The 21,196-nt window shown below is 44.2% G+C and overlaps 1 protein-coding gene across 2 annotated transcripts; it reads left to right on the top strand.

The window, feature by feature from the left end:
• Nucleotides 1-427: 427 nt before the first annotated feature.
• Nucleotides 428-10,228, top strand: Limk1 (LIM domain kinase 1). Of its 2 annotated transcripts, XM_071714785.1 has the most exons (8): nt 428-505; nt 1,288-1,399; nt 1,486-1,926; nt 2,230-2,322; nt 3,088-3,220; nt 3,313-3,545; nt 3,625-3,853; nt 4,035-10,228. In XM_071714785.1, exons 1-8 carry the CDS (start codon nt 484-486, stop codon nt 6,351-6,353), a joined length of 3,582 nt encoding a protein of 1,193 aa, XP_071570886.1. In that variant the 5' UTR covers nt 428-483; the 3' UTR covers nt 6,354-10,228. The 2 variants fall into 2 exon arrangements, with proteins under 2 accessions (XP_071570886.1, XP_071570892.1); XM_071714791.1 differs by lacking the exon at nt 2,230-2,322.
• The last annotated feature ends 10,968 nt before the right edge of the window (nt 10,229-21,196 follow it).

The following is a 21,196-nucleotide window of genomic DNA, read 5'->3' as shown; positions in this document are numbered from 1 at the left end:
TTAAATAAATTAAATTCGGAAAGATTAAATAAGAAATAATGCGAATTATATAATTAGAATTTTTGATTTAAATAATTCTACCGAATTAATCGGAGTTAGGTCGAAGTCGCTCTAAAGGAATTAAATGTGACATACACGACAGAAATTTGCATCGTGAGCGATTATGTCAATGCCTCAACGAGCATTTTACTATTTTCTTAAAATATGGAATTTAATACTGGATGTATCCGCTCTGAAGAAAGTTATCTAAAAAGTCAAACTTCAAAATTTCATTGTCGCCTCTTTTCAATCTCATGGCCGTCGAACGGGCGCCATCGAGGCTTCCCAACGCGGCCGTGTCGCGCACGCGCGTCGCTGCGATCGCGATTCGAATCGCGAACGTCGCGGTTCGAGTTCGAGTCTATCGCGAGTCCCGCGCCCAGTGGCCGTCAGTGGTCGAGCGGATGGCAGCGGAGTGGGAGTGTGTCAATCGTGCGTGCCGTGATGGACGAAGTCACGACGAGCGGTAGGTTTCCCTCTCGCGGCGAATAAACGGCGCCGTGACATCGCGAGCCGGGTCGCGCGACGCTCGCGACAATTTACACGGGCGTCGCGCGACGACGCGACGGTTCGCCGTTCGCGCGACGCGCCGCGTCGACGGAACCTCGACGCTCTACGCCTCGCGCGTCGCGTGGGCGTCCTACCTTCCGTGTGTGTGTCTCACTCTCTCTCTCTCACTCTCTCCCTCTCTTCCCCTGTCATTCTTCCCGTTGCCCACGCTCCCGCATTAATAAGTTTACTCGTGCGTTCCGTCGCGTTACATACTCCCTCGCGACGAACCCGCGACGGTCCTCGTCCGCGGCGTCTCGCGTCGCGCTCCGATACTCCGATCCCGCGACTCCGCCGTCAGCTGCTCGCGCTCACTCGCCCGACAGCCGATGTCAACCGTGATTCACGCTTCCTTCCCCGACACACGTCCCTCGGGCCCGCCTGTCTTTTCGTTTAGGATGATCACACGCGTGCATTCGTCGGTCGATATACGCTCGCAAAGGACATTTTTGCGCATGAGTGCATAATGTTTGGTATAATCGCGAAAAACGTAGAATCACAACAAATGTCGACGTGCCGATATAATATAATCTTTTTTTTAAGTTGTATTTCTTGCTGCAATTTCAAAGAGACGATTATTTTTTAATGCGATATGTAATACTGTACTGTATTTAGTAAAAAGAATCTAGATTAGTTTATTTATAAAGTATGCTTGACCGCATGCACACTTGTTTATCATTTGTAATTATTATTTTCCAGACCCAGGAGGTGGGGAAAATAGAGGAACGTTAATATGCGCCGGCTGTCTCAACGCTATCGAAGATGAATTTATACAGGCGTTGAACCAAGAATGGCATATTGATTGCTTTCGGTAAAAATGCTAACATATGTTTGAAGAGAACGTCGTGAAACTGTTTGTATTGTATTTTTGTATTAAAAAAAAATAATACCTTTTAGTTGTTCGGCGTGTGACATCGGCCTATCCTCCTGGTACTTCGAGAAAGATGGCTTGTTATTTTGTAAGGACGATTATTGGGCCGCTTACGGCGAGGCGTGTCAGGACTGTGGCCAGATCATCACAGGTCCCGTCATGCTGGCGGGCGATCACAAGTTTCACCCGGAATGTTTTGCCTGTACCTCGTGCGGTGCTTTTATCGGAGACGGCGAGAGTTACGCGCTTGTCGAACGGTCCAAGTTGTACTGCGGGGTTTGTTACAAGCGGCAGATGCAGCCGCTCAACAGGGCGGCGAATTACCCTTTCGCCAGAAAACCACACAGCATTAGGTTGGTCGAGATACCTCCCAGCACGACAGACCCGGATAAGCAAAGAGGAATTAAGCTCACGCTAGACACAGCTCCCAGTCCCCGCAGTTGTGGTGCTTTATTGCGCATTTCAGAGTATGTATGATAGTATATTTTGTGTATTTAAATATTTCATTATGTATGTTATTTTCAAATTACAAGAATGCGTTTATACATGTAAACGAAATTTTTTGGAACCAGTTTGAAATTTTTTTTATGTATATAAAGCGATGATTGTTCATTATGATGAAAGTAGAGCATTTCGATCTCTTTACTCTCCAGGATTATATATCTAAGACAGTTGCTTTTTCAAATATTTAACAGCGCATGATAGTCCTATATATTTAAGAGAGTTGGTATAAATTAGCCTCTAATAACATTTAACTTAATAAAACGCAGGTTAATGAGAAATATTCGTGGAAAGATCAGTAAGCTGCTAGCCTCTGTGATGGAGGTTCTATTTAGGCTATGCTGCCACTTCTCTAATCATAGGTATTGCATAACAAATCAATAATATGCACTACATATTGCTAACTCTACAGACTGTGCTCCCATTTTAATAGTTATGTTAATTGCACGTGAAAATGCACAAAATACTTTTGTGCAAATTTCCATAATATGTGTATGTAATAGCAATTTTTTGTAACAGTAATTTTAATCTTTTTTGATGTTAGATATTTTAATCATCGTTTTTTTTATCACGTGCATGTTCAATGTAGCTTACTAAAAAATGACAGTTCATGTAGTTAGAATAAACTTAGATAATTGTTAAAGGATCGCAAGCGTTAACTGCTTTCACGCACATCATCTTTTAAACATATAATGGATTTGGTGTGAGCTATTTTGTGATTTAACTGCAAACAAATAATTTAATTAACGTGATATTATTTTCGAATACTATATTTTATTGTCTTTTTATGCTTCTCCATAAATTTCTGTATTTTATTTTGTACAATAAATTTTCATGAGAGATACTTTTGAAATTATATTATGTAACAAAATAATTGTGATTAAAAAAATTCAGTTATGTTCTTATACTTCATGTAAAGAACTTTTGATAATTTTGTAATATTCGCTTATCATTTTTATTATCGATGTTTGAAGTTATCTCATCATCCTGGCAGTTATTATTTCGAATTGTCTTTTTATATGATTGTATTACAGTGGAGGGAAGTATAATGCATGCAAATGTTTGCATGTCTTCTTATTGCGACTTAGATAGCGACAATAAAAATATTCGTGAAATGAATGTTGCAGATTGAATATGTCGAGTGATCTTATATCATTACACATTGGCGATCGAATCTTGGAAGTAAATGGTACCCCCGTTAAAGACCAGCCGGTGGAAAGTATCGAAAATCTTATACAATACTCGGACACAGTTTTACAAGTAAGCCGAAGAGAAGAAGGATCTTCGAAACATATTGTCTTATTGGCATGGTTTGCGGTTAAATTCAACGGAAAATATGTTTGGCGTTTTAGTTGACTATCGAGCACGATCCAGATGCTGTATCACGACGGCCCACGTTCTCCTCACCGTCCTCGGCGATGCTGACATGTGTCGGCAGCCCCAGGACAAGTCCAGAGAGCAAAGAGCGATTATTTAAACGCCGGGACGAGGGTTACATCAGCGGTGCGCGGAGCCGACAATTACGAAGAACGAGAGATCCTATGCATAAAGAACGCAGCAGTTCTATGTCGCGATTGCTTGACGGGTAGGACGATGAATACAGAATATGTTAAGCAATCGTTTAATAAATTACGACGATTCACTAAATCGAACATTTATTGCAGATCTTCTCCAACGAATCCTACTTACGATTTAAGCCGCACCAGATCCTTCCGTGTAGAGCCAAAGAATCAAAGAATATTTCGAGCGAGCGATCTGGTGAAGGGTGAACTTCTGGGCAAAGGATTCTTTGGACAAGTATTCAAAGTCACGCATCGTGATACGAACGAGGTGATGGTCCTCAAGGAATTGTATAGAGTGGACGAGGACGCACAAAAGAACTTCCTAAAAGAGGTAATTTTTTAAATGCAAATTTTGCAAGATTAACATACGCAAACATGCGAATACGTTTAACATGTGAACAATTTAATGCTGGAATGCTCAGATTTTGCATCTTCTGGGCATTTTAGTGTTAAATGGTTGTTAGGTTTGAGTGATCTTATACATTCTCTTCCCTTTGATAACAATTCAATAGGTTGCGGTACTGCGGTCATTACACCATAACAACGTTCTTCGATTTATCGGTGTTCTTTATAAGGACAAGAAGCTGCATTTGGTTACCGAATACATAGCAGGTGGTACGTTAAGGGCCCTGCTTCACGACACGAACGAACCATTGCCGTGGGAACAGCGTACGTCTTTCGCGAAAGACATCGCTGCCGGCATGGCTTACTTGCATTCTATGAACATCATTCATCGCGACTTGAATTCGCACAATTGTCTCGTTCGCGAGGATAAGACTGTTGTCGTCGCTGATTTTGGTCTGGCGAGGATCATTCAGAATGGCAGCTCGCCGGATAATCGCAAGTACAATCGACATTCCGACGGAGAAGTGAAGACTTCGAAGAAGGAACGGAAGAAACGATATACAGTTGTCGGAAATCCCTACTGGATGGCCCCCGAGATGATGAAAGGCAACAAATACGACGAGAAAGTAGACATATTTAGCTTCGGCATTGTTGTCTGCGAGATCATAGGTCGAGTTCAGGCAGATCCTGATTATTTACCGAGATCCTCGGATTTTGGTTTGAATCAAAATGTCTTTAAGGAAAAATTCTGTTCCAATTGCCCGGAGACCTTCTACACAATCGCGTTTCTTTGTTGCGACCTGAATCCCGATAAGAGGCCACCCTTCGAAGTTATGGAGGTCTGGCTAGAAGGACTGGCGATGCATTTGTCGGTAGGTGCCGAATTGCCAGCAGATCTGGACTTCGACATCAGGAATTACAAAGGACCGAGCCCGAGCAGCAGCGAATCCACGACTCCGGAAACTCTGGCACCACAATTAAAGCCTATCAAGGAAGGTCAGGTGCACCAAGAGAAAAAACGATCCAATTGCTGCAACGATAGTACTCTAGAACGCGAAATAGAACCTTTGTCAAGTAACACGCTTCACGTGTCTGAAGTTGTGAGTCCGCGCAACAGATATACGAGACAGAACAGCAAGAGCAACGACAGCTCGGGCAATGTAGGACACTACTCGAGGCAAAATTCCAAATCAAAAGACTTTATATCCGACAAAGAGAAGCCTGAAATCGTGATCTCGCCCGATTCCAGCGGTTTCAGTGGACGATATCTGAGGAATAACAATATCAAGTCGAAAGATGTGTCTCCCGACATTCCAAATACATACGCTTACTCGAAGCAGGAGACGTATCCGAGGCAGATCGACGCGAATGAACACAATTTGATCCGAGCGCCCACCGTAGAGAAAATAAAGTACGTAGGAAGCGCGAGTCCGTGTGTAGTATCCGACGCTTCGGAATATATAATCGATAGCAAAGGCTCGTACAAAATCAACAGCCTGAAACACAAATCAGCGGAGAAGTGTAATGATACAAGTCATAAGACAAAGTCGGAGAGCAAATTTAAGATACCGGACGCCGCGGGCTCCGTCGGTTCTTATCTAAAGCAAATCGGCAAATCTCTCGGCGCTGTTGAGAAGGAAAATAAAGCGATTAATAATACGGCAAATTGCGGTGATATGGATCCGAAGAGAGTAGTCGGTGAAAACACGAAACCCTCTACTGGATCGTATCTGCGAAGGACGAAAATATCGCCGACCAAGGAGACAACGAAGAACGCGTTTTCCAATAAAGAGACTGTCAAAGACAAAGTCAAAGACAAAGTCGATGGCGTCTCGCTTCTACAGAAATCCGTAGAATCGAAGGTCCCACCGAGCCAAGAGAACGTCGTGGGAAACGAGAAGGACGTTAAAGATAGACTGTCCAGACAGGAGAGCAACGTATCCGATGTCGGCAGTATTTTGTCGAGACAGGGAAGCCTAACAGTATTAGATTGCACGTCTAAATACAAAGATTACTCGCCGTTCAATACCTACACGAAAGATGACTTTCGCGAGGATCATTCCTTTGGAAAGCAAAAAGGCTTGTATCATACAGACAGTCTTTATTCCAATTCCAGCATTTCGAAGCAAGACGACCTCTTCAGTATACATAACAAACAAAATAGTAGTGACGAGGTTGTTGGAACCAGATCGATCGGCAACGGTTCGAAAAGCCCGATGATGACTTCGTCTATTTATGGCAGCGATTTGAAGGCGACGCCGAACAGTCTGGCCGACTACAATGGATGCTACAAGGGTATCGATATCTGCAGGCAGGACAGTTTCGGCTCCGACAGCGCACTCGGCACCATGAAGAGCGACTTCTTCGCGGACGTCGATTTCGCGCAGATGCGGGATGGTCGGCACACGCCGGACTTGTGCCATACACCTGAAAGATGCTGCACGCCTAATCGTCCGACGTCACCGATAGAAAGCACTGCTTTATAAATCAAAATGCGCGCACGGCGGTAAGAGAATAACAGTTTATGTCGAGATAACGTGCGTAATCCCCCCGACGATGAATGAATCTCATTTGCTACTAATTTGATCTCTTTATTCATAATTCATAAACTTTATTCAGTAAGGTCCGGACACATGTATAACGTGCTTAGTTTGCAGTATTAACTTTTTAGCCAGAATTTACTTCGTCCATTATCTTTAGTGCATTAAGCGAGGAAAGAATGAATTCGTATGTTGACTTTAATGAGCGCAATATTTTGTGAGTACAATATTTGTTTCGAAAAATTTCCTGAAAAGGAACGATATTTTTTATGTTGTTGAAATCGAATTAAAAATTTGTTTAATTGATTATATGTGCAAGGCAGACGCAGAACCTCGGACTGGAGACGTTTCCGTTAAATATAAATCAAAATGTTGTCTTGCTGAAGAAAGTAATGATAACGCGACACTCAGTATTAACGAATTTTATTTGCTGATTTGTACGAATTTTTAGGTCGTAATAACGTTAATTAGCCGTAAGGATTCTATTACATTCCTAGGAGATCTTGCCACGCGGTTTTCAAACGTGGGAGCTTAGGCGATGGAAACGCGGCTCCCCGACAAAAGCCATTCCATCCAAAATACTTATAGAGCCGGGATTTTGATAAGTACGATATATTACTAGTGTGCTCGAAAAAAAAAGCGGCACTGTGAATACGTCGATTTTGCAAACTACAAATCACACACGACTATAGAATCAAAAGCCGTCAAAAGTACGAAGTACGAAGTAGAATTTAAACATTTTGACTTTGTAAGTTGGTGCAAAATACGTTTCCCCTGAGACTACACGATCATGTACGTTTCCCTTAAAAATTGTGAACACATCATGTAGACTCAATTCTTGTAGAATAGAGAATGTAAAAATGGTGTTATATTTGTTTCAGGGCATACAGATGTACATCACAGTGTAAGATATTGTATACGTTTGTAATACTGCTGTATATGTACAGATCATTGATATATTATATATGTATGTATACATACGTGCATATAAATATATACATATAGTACATGCGACGTTTATATCTTCGTTACGCCGGCGTGACTGTTTTTCGGTATATATACTCTGATAAGAAGAGATTATGTGTATATTAAAATTGTGAATTATATTTATGTATTTCTCTTTTCTATATATTTCTATTGACGTTATTACGCTTCTTTTTTAACGAGGATATAAACGATGGCAGAGTAGTAAATATCGTGTGTATAAAAAGAACAAATAATTTGTATATAAGTTTGTATATATTCAAATATTTGTAATTTTCAGAACACACACCGATCGAGATATTTGAGTAACAATAAGTTTTATACTTGCGACATAAGTATGCGACTAGTTTTCCTTCCTATATTCTCTCTATTCCGAAATACGATATATTGCCGTTCTTTTTCTTTGTTTTTTTAATCGCATGTCGACCATGATTCATGACGTTTAGACGAAATTACATGCTTATATGCAGCTCCAAACAACAATTTTAATACTTATAATTTCGTCACGTTTTTTTATCCCATCAGCAACCCAGATCATTTCACGTTAGATGCAAGTTGCATGCAAGTAATACGACCATTTTTCTTTAGCAGAAAATAAGTTTCTCTCGGATGCAATTATACGTTGATTAATATATTGTTTTGAAAATAAACGTTTATTACTTATATAATAATGGCATTCTCAAATTGTTTGCATCGACAACAAGTTTTACGATTGGTCTTGTGATCGTTCTTTTTTTTTACACTAAAAGACTGCAATCGGATCGGCACGAAAGGAGCCCAATCAAACAACCCCTTTATTTCTCCTCGTGTATGTGACATGTAGAGGGAATATTATCGCTAAATGTTACTCAACGATATCGCAAAGCGTTTATCAGCGTAGAACAAATTTCCAAAATATCACTAAACGCGTGTCCGTCGTATAGACGGACGTTATGTGCAATAATTGTACGGCTTGCTGTATGTACACGGTAGAAGCTAGCCTAAGAGAATTATTCACGGCTTGTCATTAGGTGATGAGAGCAAATTAGCGACCTAGGATAGAGCGCTTCGTGAAGATTGCGCGATTGCGTCGCGGAAGAGGAAAGGATTCGCGTTCTCATGTCGGCAATACGCGGCCGTCCGATCCCGATTCTGCGATGTGACGATCATGTACAGCGTTCGACGTTCTAATTAATCCAGGAACGGGCGCCTGATTTTCTTCTTGCATAAATAGTCACCTGGGGTGATTAAAAAGTCATTGTTATTAATTACATATTGTATATTTTTTATTGGTCTATAATTTATTAGTATTTGAGGCCAATATATAGATTTATTTAATATTTTCGAAAAAAAGTAAGGAAAAATACAAGAAAATGAAAAAACGAAAGAAGCACATTAAAATCACTGTGATGTGAGCTTTTATTTTTTATTTTTCTATAATTTATTAATATTTGAGGACAAATATGTATGTAGAGATTTACTCAGTATTTTCTGAAAAAAGGAGAAACAAAAAAAAATACTTAATAATTTTTTACTGGGGGTAAAAATCACTCTAGGCGCCTGTTTCTGAATTAAACATCGGACGAGGAGGAGATAGCCGCGGATGTTTGGACCGCCGCGGCCGTGCCGGTTGCGAACGCGAATAGTAGAAGCGATCGGATGAATCAAAGGAATATATGTCGGTTTGAAAATATGCATAATCAATTTGTCACGGATCGCCTGGGTCTTTCGACGATGCGAGAGCGACGAGAAAAACGGATGTTTATTGTAACGTGTCGCGGGGATGACAGTATTAACATTACTCGCTACATATTGTTGCTTGGTAGTGATGTGTACGTTTTGCTATCGTAACTCTTTAACACATAGCGGGCACAAAGATCGCGTTAAGACCTACAAAGAGATATCTGGAACGAGTATAAACGTTATTTTTATAGCCCCTGTAAATTTTTGATAGCCGACACGACCATCGATAGATTGATATACAGGATGCCCGGGTCATTAGCGGCTCGTTAATTCGTAATAAGTAATTAAGGCCGTAATGATGGGGCGCCCTGTATAATCTTTGATCGTTAATATTTTTATTCCCTCTCTCTCTTCTGTAAATCGATTCGTTCACTGATCCGATAGTCTCGAGCAGATATTTTTTTATAGATATCGCAGAGAGAAACTCTAATATATCTAACTGACGACATAATTTTGTAAAGGGAAAAGATATTCTTGTAATTATTGTTGGCCTAATTTCGCATAGAGCCCCGCGGTAATTTTTCACACGCAACTTTCGACCTTGGCAACCAAATTAGGAATTATTTTTTTACACGAACGTGCGGACCTGATTTTAAACATTGTCTCAACGGTCGTCTCATCGCGCGCGATATTTTGGGTCTCTCTATTTAATGCAATACTCGTCTAATTAATATTGATGCTATCGCCGCAAATATCGGAAAATTTAGCACGATGCGAGAAGATTGTTCAGATTCGTGGCTAGAAAAAAAAAAGAGAGAGAAACGGTTTCGAGGAGGAGGTTTTCGCATGCGCGCTCGAGCTCCGAAATCATTCTGAGATTATCGAATTCCTATAAACAGGAGCAATGCTTGCGTTATCGGCTATGTACGAGACTGTTGTATGTTGTTTCACGCAAGTTCGCGAGCGAGGATCGAAAATGCGAGAAATTTCGAGACAATTCGTCAGAACAATTTTTTGACACCACTTTTCAGTGCGTATCCGTTACCTGTAAAAGTCGACGAACTTTGAGTTTTCGCGCAGAGTTCTATATGTGAGACAAGTATTTTATTTAACATTCCGATAACTTAGCGAAATAAAAAGAAACGAAATAAACCGTTGACAGTATACATATGAAACATTCTCTTTATATGATCGTCCTTTCTTAACTCTATTTAACATAAGCGTTCCTCTCATGTTCCTCTATGTATATATTTCTATAATGTCAATTATAGGGACGTATATAATTAAACTTCTATAATATTGTCTATAATACATTTTTATATTATATTTCTGTAATACTGTCGCGAAATCATACAAATCATATTATATGTATATTTCCATATATTGCTATAGCATTGTAATTCTCCCAGGGATTAGCTATTGGTTTTTAAACGGTCCTCCCTCGGTATTTAAATTTTATAAAAAATTCACGGAGCAGTAAATACGCATCAGCGTTCTGATTAAATATTCAAATTAACGTTCCTTTCGTCGTGGCGTAAATTACCGATAAATGTCCCGGCCTGCGATGTAATCCGTCGCCGGCAGATGGCAACACCTACCGCGCTTGCACGACCGAACATCCGCCACGGTGCGGCTCGCGACGCGACGGGTGGTGTTTTGGTTCGGCAAATTTGGCAAATATCTGCTTCTCGTGTCGAGAATAAATTTTACGAACGCTATGTCACGACATCGGCTCAAAGCGACAGAACGGAAGAGCAACGAGAAAATCTTCCCCTGCCGCCCCGAAGTCTGCTTGCTCGAGAAAGGGGAAAATGTTCCCGCTGTCGGAAAAAAGCAGGTTCTTTGTCAGAAAGAATTCCTTTGTACGGGCTTTCTTCGGCAGGTAGGAGAATTGTTTTAACCGCGGAAAACCCGGAGTTCAACAAAAACTCCGCGCGCGGCATTTCCCCCCCCCCCCGAAAGCCGATATCACGGCTACGTGACTCGCGGGTATGCTCCGAACGTATAGACGCGGGTATGTACAAATTTCAAACTCCGAGTTCAAAGCTTCGAATTTGAGGAGGACGTCGAGACGACAAGCGGCACGAAATTCGCGCGTTTCGAAATTCAATTCCGGATTTTCCGCTTTGAAAAACCGTCGGGCGGTCGATTGTCTATACGAAAAGTAGATTAAAGCTTGATTTATATACATATATTCGGTCGAATCAACATGTATTTTATACGTGACAAGCTACTCCAATCACATCGACGGTCTCTGATCGCCTTCTTGATCTCATTATCCCCCAGGGGGCGGTATATCGGGTATCGCTCGTTACGCGAAGTCATTGGTTCAAATGCACTCGTCGCGTCGGAGAAGTGCGCCAAGTTTCGGACGTACGCGAACGAGAGACAACTTCGAGGACGAGAATGGCGCTTTTTCGCGGCGAAGATGCGCGCCCGATGCGCGTCGAGCGAGGAAACGTCGCGTCGGTCTGCGCGACAGCGGCAGCGGAGGCGGTGGCGGTGGCGAAAACGGTGGAACGAGAGGAAGGATCGCGACGGGGGACATGGCGGCGGCGGCGGCGGCGGCGGCGGCGATAAGAAGGTAGGAAAAAACCCGCGTCGGATTCGAGCGCGGAAATTTATGAGTCGCGACGTGTCGACGGAAACCTTAAATTTTAACGTTCCCCGTGTCGCGCGCGAGAGAGCGACCCGCAGTCGGGGTCTCGGCCCTCCATGCGAGCGGCCCCGGTTTAAGAACCTTGGAAAAGGGGGATTACGACCCCGGGGGCGCGCCGCTCCGCGCCGCGGGAATGGCGACGGCGAGAACGGGTGGGAGGGGCGGAGGGAGGGAGGGCGGATGAAGGAAGGCGGCGGCGGCGGCAGCGGCGGCGGGTTATAACGCGGCGCGTCTCGCGCGCGCGGGGCACCCGCGAATAAAATAATAATAAACCGCGTCCCACCCGACGCGAACGCGTTTCGTCGCTTCTGGCTTCCGCGACACGCGCGTTCCGGGATACGGGCGACGTATCCCGGAAGAACCGCCCGTGTGCCACCCACAGTGACGCCAGGGGATCGACGACGACGATCGGGGTTGCCGTAAGCGATCGCGGGGTACTCTCGTATAACGAGATCTGTAATCTTCGCGATACGTATAGACCGTCTTGGAATCGATTCCAAACGCGGCGACTTGCCGCTTAACTCGGAAACAGGCGCTTGATTTTTTCGCATAAATGGTCACCTGGGGTGAATAGTCATTGTTATTAATTACATATTGCATATTTTTGATGGTTCCATAATTTATTAATATTTGAGGACAATATGTAATAAATTTATTAAAAATTTTGTGAAAAAAGTAAGGAGAAATAAAAAAATATTTAAAAACGAAAGAAGCACATTAAATTCATTAAAATTACTGTGAGCTTTATTTTTTTTTAAATACTGAGGTGTAAAAATCGCCTCAGGCGCTCATTCTCGGGTTAAAAGGGAACGTCTTTATCTGTCGGATAATTTATATAGTCGGATAAGTTATAAGGATTTCGAAAGAAAAATTGATATAATATAAGGGCGTCGAGCTTGCAGACGCGCGAGGAGGACACCGGGTATACACCCGAGGTCTCTCTTGGGATTGATCGTTGAGGAAATGTTCCGGGACGGTCGGTCGCATAGCCGATGCTTATCTAAAACTTTTGTGGTTCGTCGGCGGTGCGTTATGGTGTAATAAAGTTTAAGTAATTTCGCCGCCGGATCGAGCTGGCCTGCGCTTCGCCGTGACGCAGTAAAAACGCTGGCGTTATAAAAGTTCTTGGAGAGAGGCCATAGTGCACAAAATGCATTTTAGGAAATAAGATGAAACGCAGGGCGACGGATTTTCTAAAAATCCGATGAAACTCCGACAATGGGAACGTAGCTAGCTTTTGTAATGTCGCTTTTGACATCAGCTTTTGACTTCAGCTTTTGCTAAATCAGTTTTAAATCAATTTCTCGAAAATCGAGGGACTATTCATTTGCGCTTGCTCTTTTCCCTGAATTATTAATATAATTTCTAATTGCCTAGGTATAATCTTTGAAGCAGGGAAAATTGAAATTCAGATTTTTTTCGTCAGACGTTTTGTAATTGATTAAAGCAGCGTGCGCTTAAATTCAAAATGTACCGACACAAAGGAAGAGAGCGTCAAAAAGGGAGGCAGAGGAGAGAAAAAGGAAATGTACATTCTCTCTCTCTCTCTCTCTCTCTCTCTCTCTCTCTCTCTTCGTAAATCTTCCATGCGTGTAACTCATCTGACGAGGAAGCCGCGCGGCGCTCTCGTTGCGAACGGAGTTGTTTATGCTTTCCTGTGCAGCGCTTTCTGAAATATGCAAATCGCGCGAATTCGCATAATGGCGTTATCGCGGTGGGATGCCGGCGACGACGACGGCGACGACGGCGACGGCGAGATAGCTGAATTCACCTCGCGGCTCTGTCGCGACTTCAAACGACGCGCCTCGCCGGTCTCTCTCGTTCGTTCGAAGTCGAGAGGAGAGAATCAAACATATCTCTGGGCTCTCATAGCGCGATGAACTGATCCGATTTCCAATGCCACCTTTGTTTCGCATTAATATGCCATGTTTCAACGTGGTAAAACCGTGGCGGCAAGCGGGGCTGCGATGTCGCTCGTTAACATTGTGACATGTATGGTGCAACAGCTGCGTTGTTTTTCGCCAATAGAGATTAAAATAAATCAACGACTCTATGCACAGAAAAAAAAGAAGTGTCAAATCAAAATTTATATATACTTAAATTATACGAAACAATCTATAATCTTCTTATAAGAATTTCAACTTCTTTTTCTTAGTTCAACTATATAAAATGACTTCATTCAAGCAAGTTTTCTTCGATTAACGCAATATAATTTTATTTCGAGATGTTGAAACTAAAGATATTTTTTAATGAAGAATATTCTTTTTTTTTTCTGTGTGTGGCGTCAGAAATTAAATTTTTGCATTTTAAGCGCGCTAATTTCTTCGAGCTGACTTGAAAAATCAATTGAAATCCGCGGATCGTTTCGACGCGTCGATCCGCGGTTGCGTCACACATTTGTCCACGCTAAATAATCATTTATTATCCGTTATTGCCGTACACGATTCGAGAACCTGCAAAAATCGAACGGGTTCGTTCACACGTTTCGCTCCTGTCCTGTCCTTTCCCAATATCTCAGTCGGCTTATCGGCGCTCGGGCGGAACGCGTTTCCGCAGCGCGTTTTACGGCGCGATAAAGCGAGGAGGCGCGGGAGGTGTGCGCGCGCGAAACGGACGGCCTTACATATTATAATTGATACGTTACAAGCGCTCCTACACGCCGGATAAGTTTATCTCCGACGCGCATCGACGAAACCGGTTAGATAACGAGGCGGCGTGCGCGCTCGCGCTCGCGCGCGCCCGCATTCGCTACATCATATAATAAGGTTTAATTATTCGGATAATGAGGTCCGCGCGCGCGCGCGCCCGTATGACAAATAGCCGGGCCGCGCCGCGCCCGGTGCGATAACGCCGTAACAGCGAAAACGACAAACAGCGCCGATTTCACATCCCGTCGCGCTACCGTGCACGCCTCTATTACGTAAAGGCCCGCGCGATCGATACACGTTTCTCTAACCTGTTATCGAAGACAGCGCGGGATCGAAACGTACACGCACCCGCGATCAGTCCTCTCTCGCTTAAGTAAAGGAGCTAAATTCTGGAACGAAATTACGAACGATCGGCACGATAACGAAACATTCCGGTTTTTGGAATTTACTTTATTATTGATGTGATACGCATTGTTACTCGTATCGTTCGGCGAGCTCCATGTATGTCATATACATATAGTTTGATGTATTATTATTGCTCGCTTAGCAATTTTCTTACCCAAATGTGGAACGAACGTCGTCGTCGTCGTTCGGGCGATAATTATTCCGGCTCGCGAATCCCTATATCCTAATATATTTCCCGATCTACAAATTGCCGGTCGAGGAGGCAAATAAGTGCGAGCCGTTCGTTCTTCGTTTTTAATTAACTCGTCACGCTCGGCGAGCGAAACGCCTGATTCTCGGTGCTTTTCAAATTTGAATTCTCCAAATAGTGAAGTATCGATGTAAAATCGCCGCCACCACCACTGAAGCCGTAACGCAATCGACGCGAAAGATCTCGAAGGTATCTTCGATGCTACGTCGAATTCCAACGAGATTTTAAGAGAAAAGGATACCCCCGGACAGGAAGGATGATGTACGTTCTGATCGTTCGCCGAGAGAAAGGACGGGGAGGGAGAGGAGCGCGTCGTATCCACGATTTTCGATGATATTTACGTGTGTCCGCACCACGGTCGGACGACTGTCGAACAGCGGGTTTTACAGCGCGGGGGACAGCACATATGTAGGATCAGGAGAACGCGCGCGTATCACCGGGCCCGGGGGCGACTGCTCGCTTACACGCAAGTAGATGGATGAAGGTGGCCGTTAGGTGAAGGGAGGAGGTGGCGGTTGATGGGTGTAAACTCGAGATAGCATCTCCGACTGTCCTCCGTCGACTGGATCTACCGACTCCTACATCTCTCCGCCCGGCTAGACCTGTCGTCTTTATCCGGTTTTTAATTATCTCCCCGGGTTTACCCTCCGCACCGCGCAACACAAAGACAAAGGTGCGCGTCACGAGAGCGCGGCCAGGTAAAAGAAGAAGCGGCTGCCCGGTTTGTTTCGGAAGGAGACGCGACGGGGTGACGTTTTGACGCTTTTCTCTTATGACGAGACTTTGGAGAGGTGATCTCTGCTCTCGGTGATGTATCGTTTTCGGACCACGATTTCCCTGCCCGCGCCCCACCTCGCCAGAATTCATTGGGAATTTTTTCGCTTGTTTCTCGTCGGATATGGTATTTTCGGAGCGCGATAATATCGTTTAACAGCCACGAAATTTCCGTGAAAAATTATCTCCAGCGAATATAGAGTCATAATTGGTACCGTAAATAAGATAATGTTTCCTTTGCGCGCATTTAGCGCACGAATTTTTGCTAAGTGAGTTTCACAAGGGTGCTTTTAGAGAGATAGAGAGATAGGTTTCATTAAGCGAAGACGCAAGCCACATTTACGAAAGGTTCTCGAAAGGGAAAAGAGCGCGATTATTACTTTATTACCTCCCCGGCGCCACTTCTTTTAGTCGAGAATCGCGATCGGCGGTACAATGCGGATTTTGCGGATCGACTTTGTCGCTCGCTCGGGGTCGAAAGCGACCCGGGAGGAGGGACGGAAGTGACGAATAGCCGGAGCAGGTCTTTTGAGCGGCTGTGATCTTCAAGACCGGGAGAGAGGTACACAGGAAAGGCACAAAGCGCCGCTATCCGCACCATCAGTGTCCGATACTAGGCTCAGGTGACACGCTTTCCGAAAAGGTACCCACGTACCCTTATTAAGGTGGGGACAAGATGGGCCCCTCGACAGTGCCCCGCCGATGACAGCAAATATTTACAACGTCATGCTACCTAGACTGGGCGTTCTCCCGTGCGTGTTCGGCCGTTTCACCGGCGCCGGAGGTTTCTCCTCTCGGAATGAAGCGCGTTTTTAATGTGCGACGCTGTCCTTCTTCCCACTCGATCGTATTAATAATTCGGTTAACCGGAAAGCAATTATGTCGGCGCCTCGAGACTGTTTTGCGTTCGTGTTTCCAACAAAAACCCGCTTAAAACTGGCGCGGATTTTCATTAATTTATATAATTCGTTTAATCCACGTACACGAAAGTTATTATATGCACTCGAAGATTTGATATCCAACCCCCGAAAGATTGCTAATGATATCAGAATTTGATTTTATATAATTATAGAAATTTACGATATATCAATTTGTTCTTTAAAAATATATACCGATTGATTATGGGTCGCCATGTATTCTATATTTTGATACTCTTGTTACCACGAAATTCATATAATAATTAATGAATTGCGGGCTGCTCTCTGTTAACATATTAATTTACAATCAACAAGTTAATAGTTACGCGATTAAATATGCAATAAATTGAACCAATCGAACCGTATTTTCGGGCGTTTAGTCGTACATATCGATAAACAAAATGTAACCACGATGTTTTAATAATATATCTCAAATTACATAATTCAACATAACGCGAATAATAATAGTAATTATTTTTCACCTTAAATTCGTGTGCTTGGTTTAGTTGCGTGCAATTTCTACACAATAAAATAGAAACAAAGTCTCTTTTAAATTCGTACACGCACAAACGATGTAATAGAGCACATAGATCGTATTAAAACTCGCTAAAGGATTTTTGCATTTCTATTGTTCAACATTTGACGTAAAACGTATTTTCTCTGTCATCTGTGGAGATAATACTCCGCGGTGACCGGACTGTCGGAGCGTTAATTTTTCTCGTCTTTCAAAAATTAAGATTTCCGCTACGTGAGCACGCGCTCGAGACGAAAATCCGGGATATTCCCTTGTCAATCGTTGCGGGGGAAATTTTCGGGTGATACCGCAAGCAGGGTAAAGCAGCCTGGTGCTGGCCCCCCCGCTTGGGTATCGGTTACGCTTAAACCGCGTTTATAAGGCCCTCGAAACGCGGCTTTTCGTGCGAGCCGGGCGGCGGGCCTCGCTTGGAAGAGGACTTACGAGAGGGCCGGCTCTCTCGAAGGGCCCCGAGACGGTGGCGCCAAGGAGATCCGTATCTGGCGCGAGGCCCCGAGAAAGGGCTTCCTCGCCGGCCCTTCTCTCCACCAACGGCGGGTCGTGGGCCTCGTCAAAGATAATATCTGATTCCGAATCGTTCGTTCGTTCGCTCGCTCGCTCCCTCGTTCGTTCGTTCGTTCGTGCAGGCTTCCATGTACTCAGACTCGTTTTCTCGGGCCCCGGTACGAATGTCATCGTGTTCACTTCTTACGAGCGGAATCGGGGAGCTTCGCCTCTCCTTCTCCCTTTCCGCAGACCCCCTTTCCGTGCGCGCCGAATTAACGATCGGAGGAGCACGGTGCGCACACACGGTCGGCGGGAGAGTACGAGAACGATCGAGATTAATTGCGAGCCGCGACGAGGGATGAGAGGAGGTGCCCCCCCCCCTTTCGGCGGTCTTTAAGAATCAACGCTCGCAATTCGTATTCCCTGAGTTTCGGCTTTGCGAATTGACATGCCTGATAACGGCGCATAATTGAAAGCATACCCCGTGACGCGGCACAATGAGCTTATTAATCGAAATATTATACGGCGATGTGATTAACCCGTTCGGATTCTTCAGATTTTATCGTTTAATAGATACAATTAGCCACGATATTGCGGAACTTTCTTAACTTTGTTTTTTCGCGATCTGAAATTTCAGGGAATGGAAGAAAAAGATATAAAAGCAGCGAATGAATATTAATCGATGAGAGATGCATGCACGTAGCAGAATTGGTTGAAGAATGAAAGCATAGCTGACGTATATATAGCTTAAGTATATAGAGTGTTTGAAACTATTAGATTCGTCTGATATCGTGGATATTACCTGGACGACAAGATTATCAGTCGGTCGTTTAATTATGAAAATTACACAGTGACGGCAAATAACTATCAGATATGCAGATAAAAATGAATTATCAGGCGGTTACGCGCTTAAAGAATATCGCGAGAAGAAATTAATACTTCCGGTAAGTTGATCGTTTTATATCTCGAATAAACATCATTTCAATTGCAACGCGCACTGCGAGACCGCAAGAGAGTCTTAAGATCGTCTTTTGCGAGCGACAGATACGATCGCATGCGCGATAACTAATTAAGAAAATAATATAGCGCTCGACATTAATTACTAGTTTCGCGTCGCAGGATAGAATACCGCGACATTTGATCTGTTTCAAATAAGAACAGATATTAAAGTACATAAGTCTCATTAGGATAAGTCTCATTAGGATATCCAGATAATTTTGTTGATGTGCGCCGCTTAAAAACTTCGTTTTTCTGATTCATATATTGCGCTTTCATTTCAAACTCTATTCTACATCCGAGATGATATTTTTCGGCGAGTTCTACTACCTACTACCCTCTCTCGCATGTACCTCGCGATACAAGGCGCGTCGTCTTTGCCGCGAGGAAAAGTACCGCGGGCGTGCTAGGCACGGCCAACGAAACGCGGTCGGCCAGTCAAAAAATCAAGCATTTGTATTCCGCGGAGATTTTTCAACGGCGGCTGGACAGTTTTCTCATTTCGTTTATGGCCGGTCGTAACATAACTCCGGACCTACTACCACCGACCACCGACCGCCGCCGCCGCCACCACCACAATTCTGATGTTCGCTCGCGCGCACCACTCTCGCGGCAGCCGCTTCAACTTCTCTCCTCTCCTCTTTTTCGTGGCTGATCACCAACGCGAGACGAGTTCGCGTAGGTGGAACGAGCCTGGTGTCCGCCCGGCGAGCGTTTTAAGCGCGTTGCAGACACGCGATGTACTCGGTATTCCTCGTAAATCGCCCGGGACGCGACGGGAGGTCTTCGATTGTAAAAGTCCCAACTTCCGCCCGACTTTTCCTCGCAGTCGCGCTTGTCAATCGCTACTCGGGCGTTATAGATCGGTTCCAAATATCGCACGTCGCACCGCTGGTACCGTCCGCTCGATAAAATTGACTCGCGTGACGATATGATTGGCCAAAGATGGCACAGACGCGTAAAAAATCAATATACATATATGTAATATATATATATATATATATATAATTAAAAAATTCCAACTCACTCTCCGATTTTAGAGATCTTGTCGTTAAATGCAAATGATAGCGTCAACTCGAGCCGAAGGTCGATCGAGCTTTTATAAGAGTCAGATATAACGAGCGGTCGCGATCGCGCGCTCCACACACACTCGAAATATTTATTTTTCGAAAATGAAGGAGCAGCCTCTCTTTGGCTCGAGCGGGTCCAGTCAGAGACAGGTTCACGCTAAATGGCGGTCAGACCAGGCATGTCGCGCACCACGGGGTGTCCCGGTCAAAAGCGCCGACTTCGCCTTCCTCGCTCCACGACGTCCTATCACTCCTCTCCCGTGTGCACCCTTTATCTCAAGCCCCACCACCGGACAAGGGGATTAATTTTCGGCCGCGTTTGCGGCGGTCGTAGTAGTCTTAATGGCGTCGCCCGTCGCATTACGCAATGGAAGAAGGGAGATTAAGTTAATCACGGTTAATTGCAAATGATATACCAACTCTCTGAGTTTCGTTAGCCAGTATTTTCGCGCCGCGCTCAGTATAATGGCACGTGTTTCTCTCTTGATGTCTCAAAATCCCTGTTATTGACATGTATTCGCGCAGGTGCTTGCGCAACCCAGGTAATTCCATCAAAAACGGAGTCGGAGCAGTCGTAACAGAGTATCATCAAAAACTCAACAGGAACTAGCGTTTGATGGAATCGCGCGTAATTCGGGGCGGCGCCGGAACGCGCGATTTTTCTAGATGATTTACAAATTAGCTTCCGTTCCTACCGGTCGTGGGGGGGAGATTGTCGGGCCGGCGCTCGGGATGATCGGTGCGCCGAGAGGGTGAGGTCTCGTTTACCACAAGGCTGCTTCTGCGAAGAAGGGCTCCTATTAGTACTTCTGGCTCGAGCCAGCCTTGCCGCCCACCTCCGCAGCCGCAGCGCAGGGGGATAACATATGGTTAGCTGAGATCTCTCGAAACTCCATTAACATAACGTCGATCTCCACCTGCTTCACGAAAAACGCGAGAGGCGAACGAGGCGTGGTGGTAGCTAAGTCGATTGCGAGCTCTCCCGAGAACTCGAAACGGCTGTCGTTACCGCCGTCCCTTTCCTCCACGACACTTTCTTCCTTTCCTTCACGATTTCCAACGACGACGATCGATCAGGCTCCTTCACCGAGGAAAAGAAAAGTGCTGTATTAAATGCTTCCTCTGCTCGGCAGAGACGTTAAACGAACGAAAAACATTAAGGTTTCTTAAGCTCCATTGTTTCCTCTAACGCGATAACTTGTCTCAATTCAACAAGTTGAATTCCATCATTTTAGCGTTAATCCTACTAAGATGAGTATATAACAATGATTTAGAATTATCCAATTATTTATGGAAAACGCCCTTTCAAATTAATTAAATCAAATCAGTCAAATCTGACATATATAAATCGCTTTGCGTCATTAATATTACGCGGTTGAATTACAAATGTTTTAGAGAGAAAG

Source organism: Temnothorax nylanderi, unplaced genomic scaffold (genome assembly GCF_030848795.1).
Source record: "Temnothorax nylanderi isolate EJ_2023f unplaced genomic scaffold, tnyl_v1.0 TNYL_tig0006_pilon, whole genome shotgun sequence".
Lineage (NCBI taxonomy): Eukaryota > Metazoa > Arthropoda > Insecta > Hymenoptera > Formicidae > Temnothorax > Temnothorax nylanderi.
This window is presented reverse-complemented; position numbering and strand designations above follow the sequence as displayed.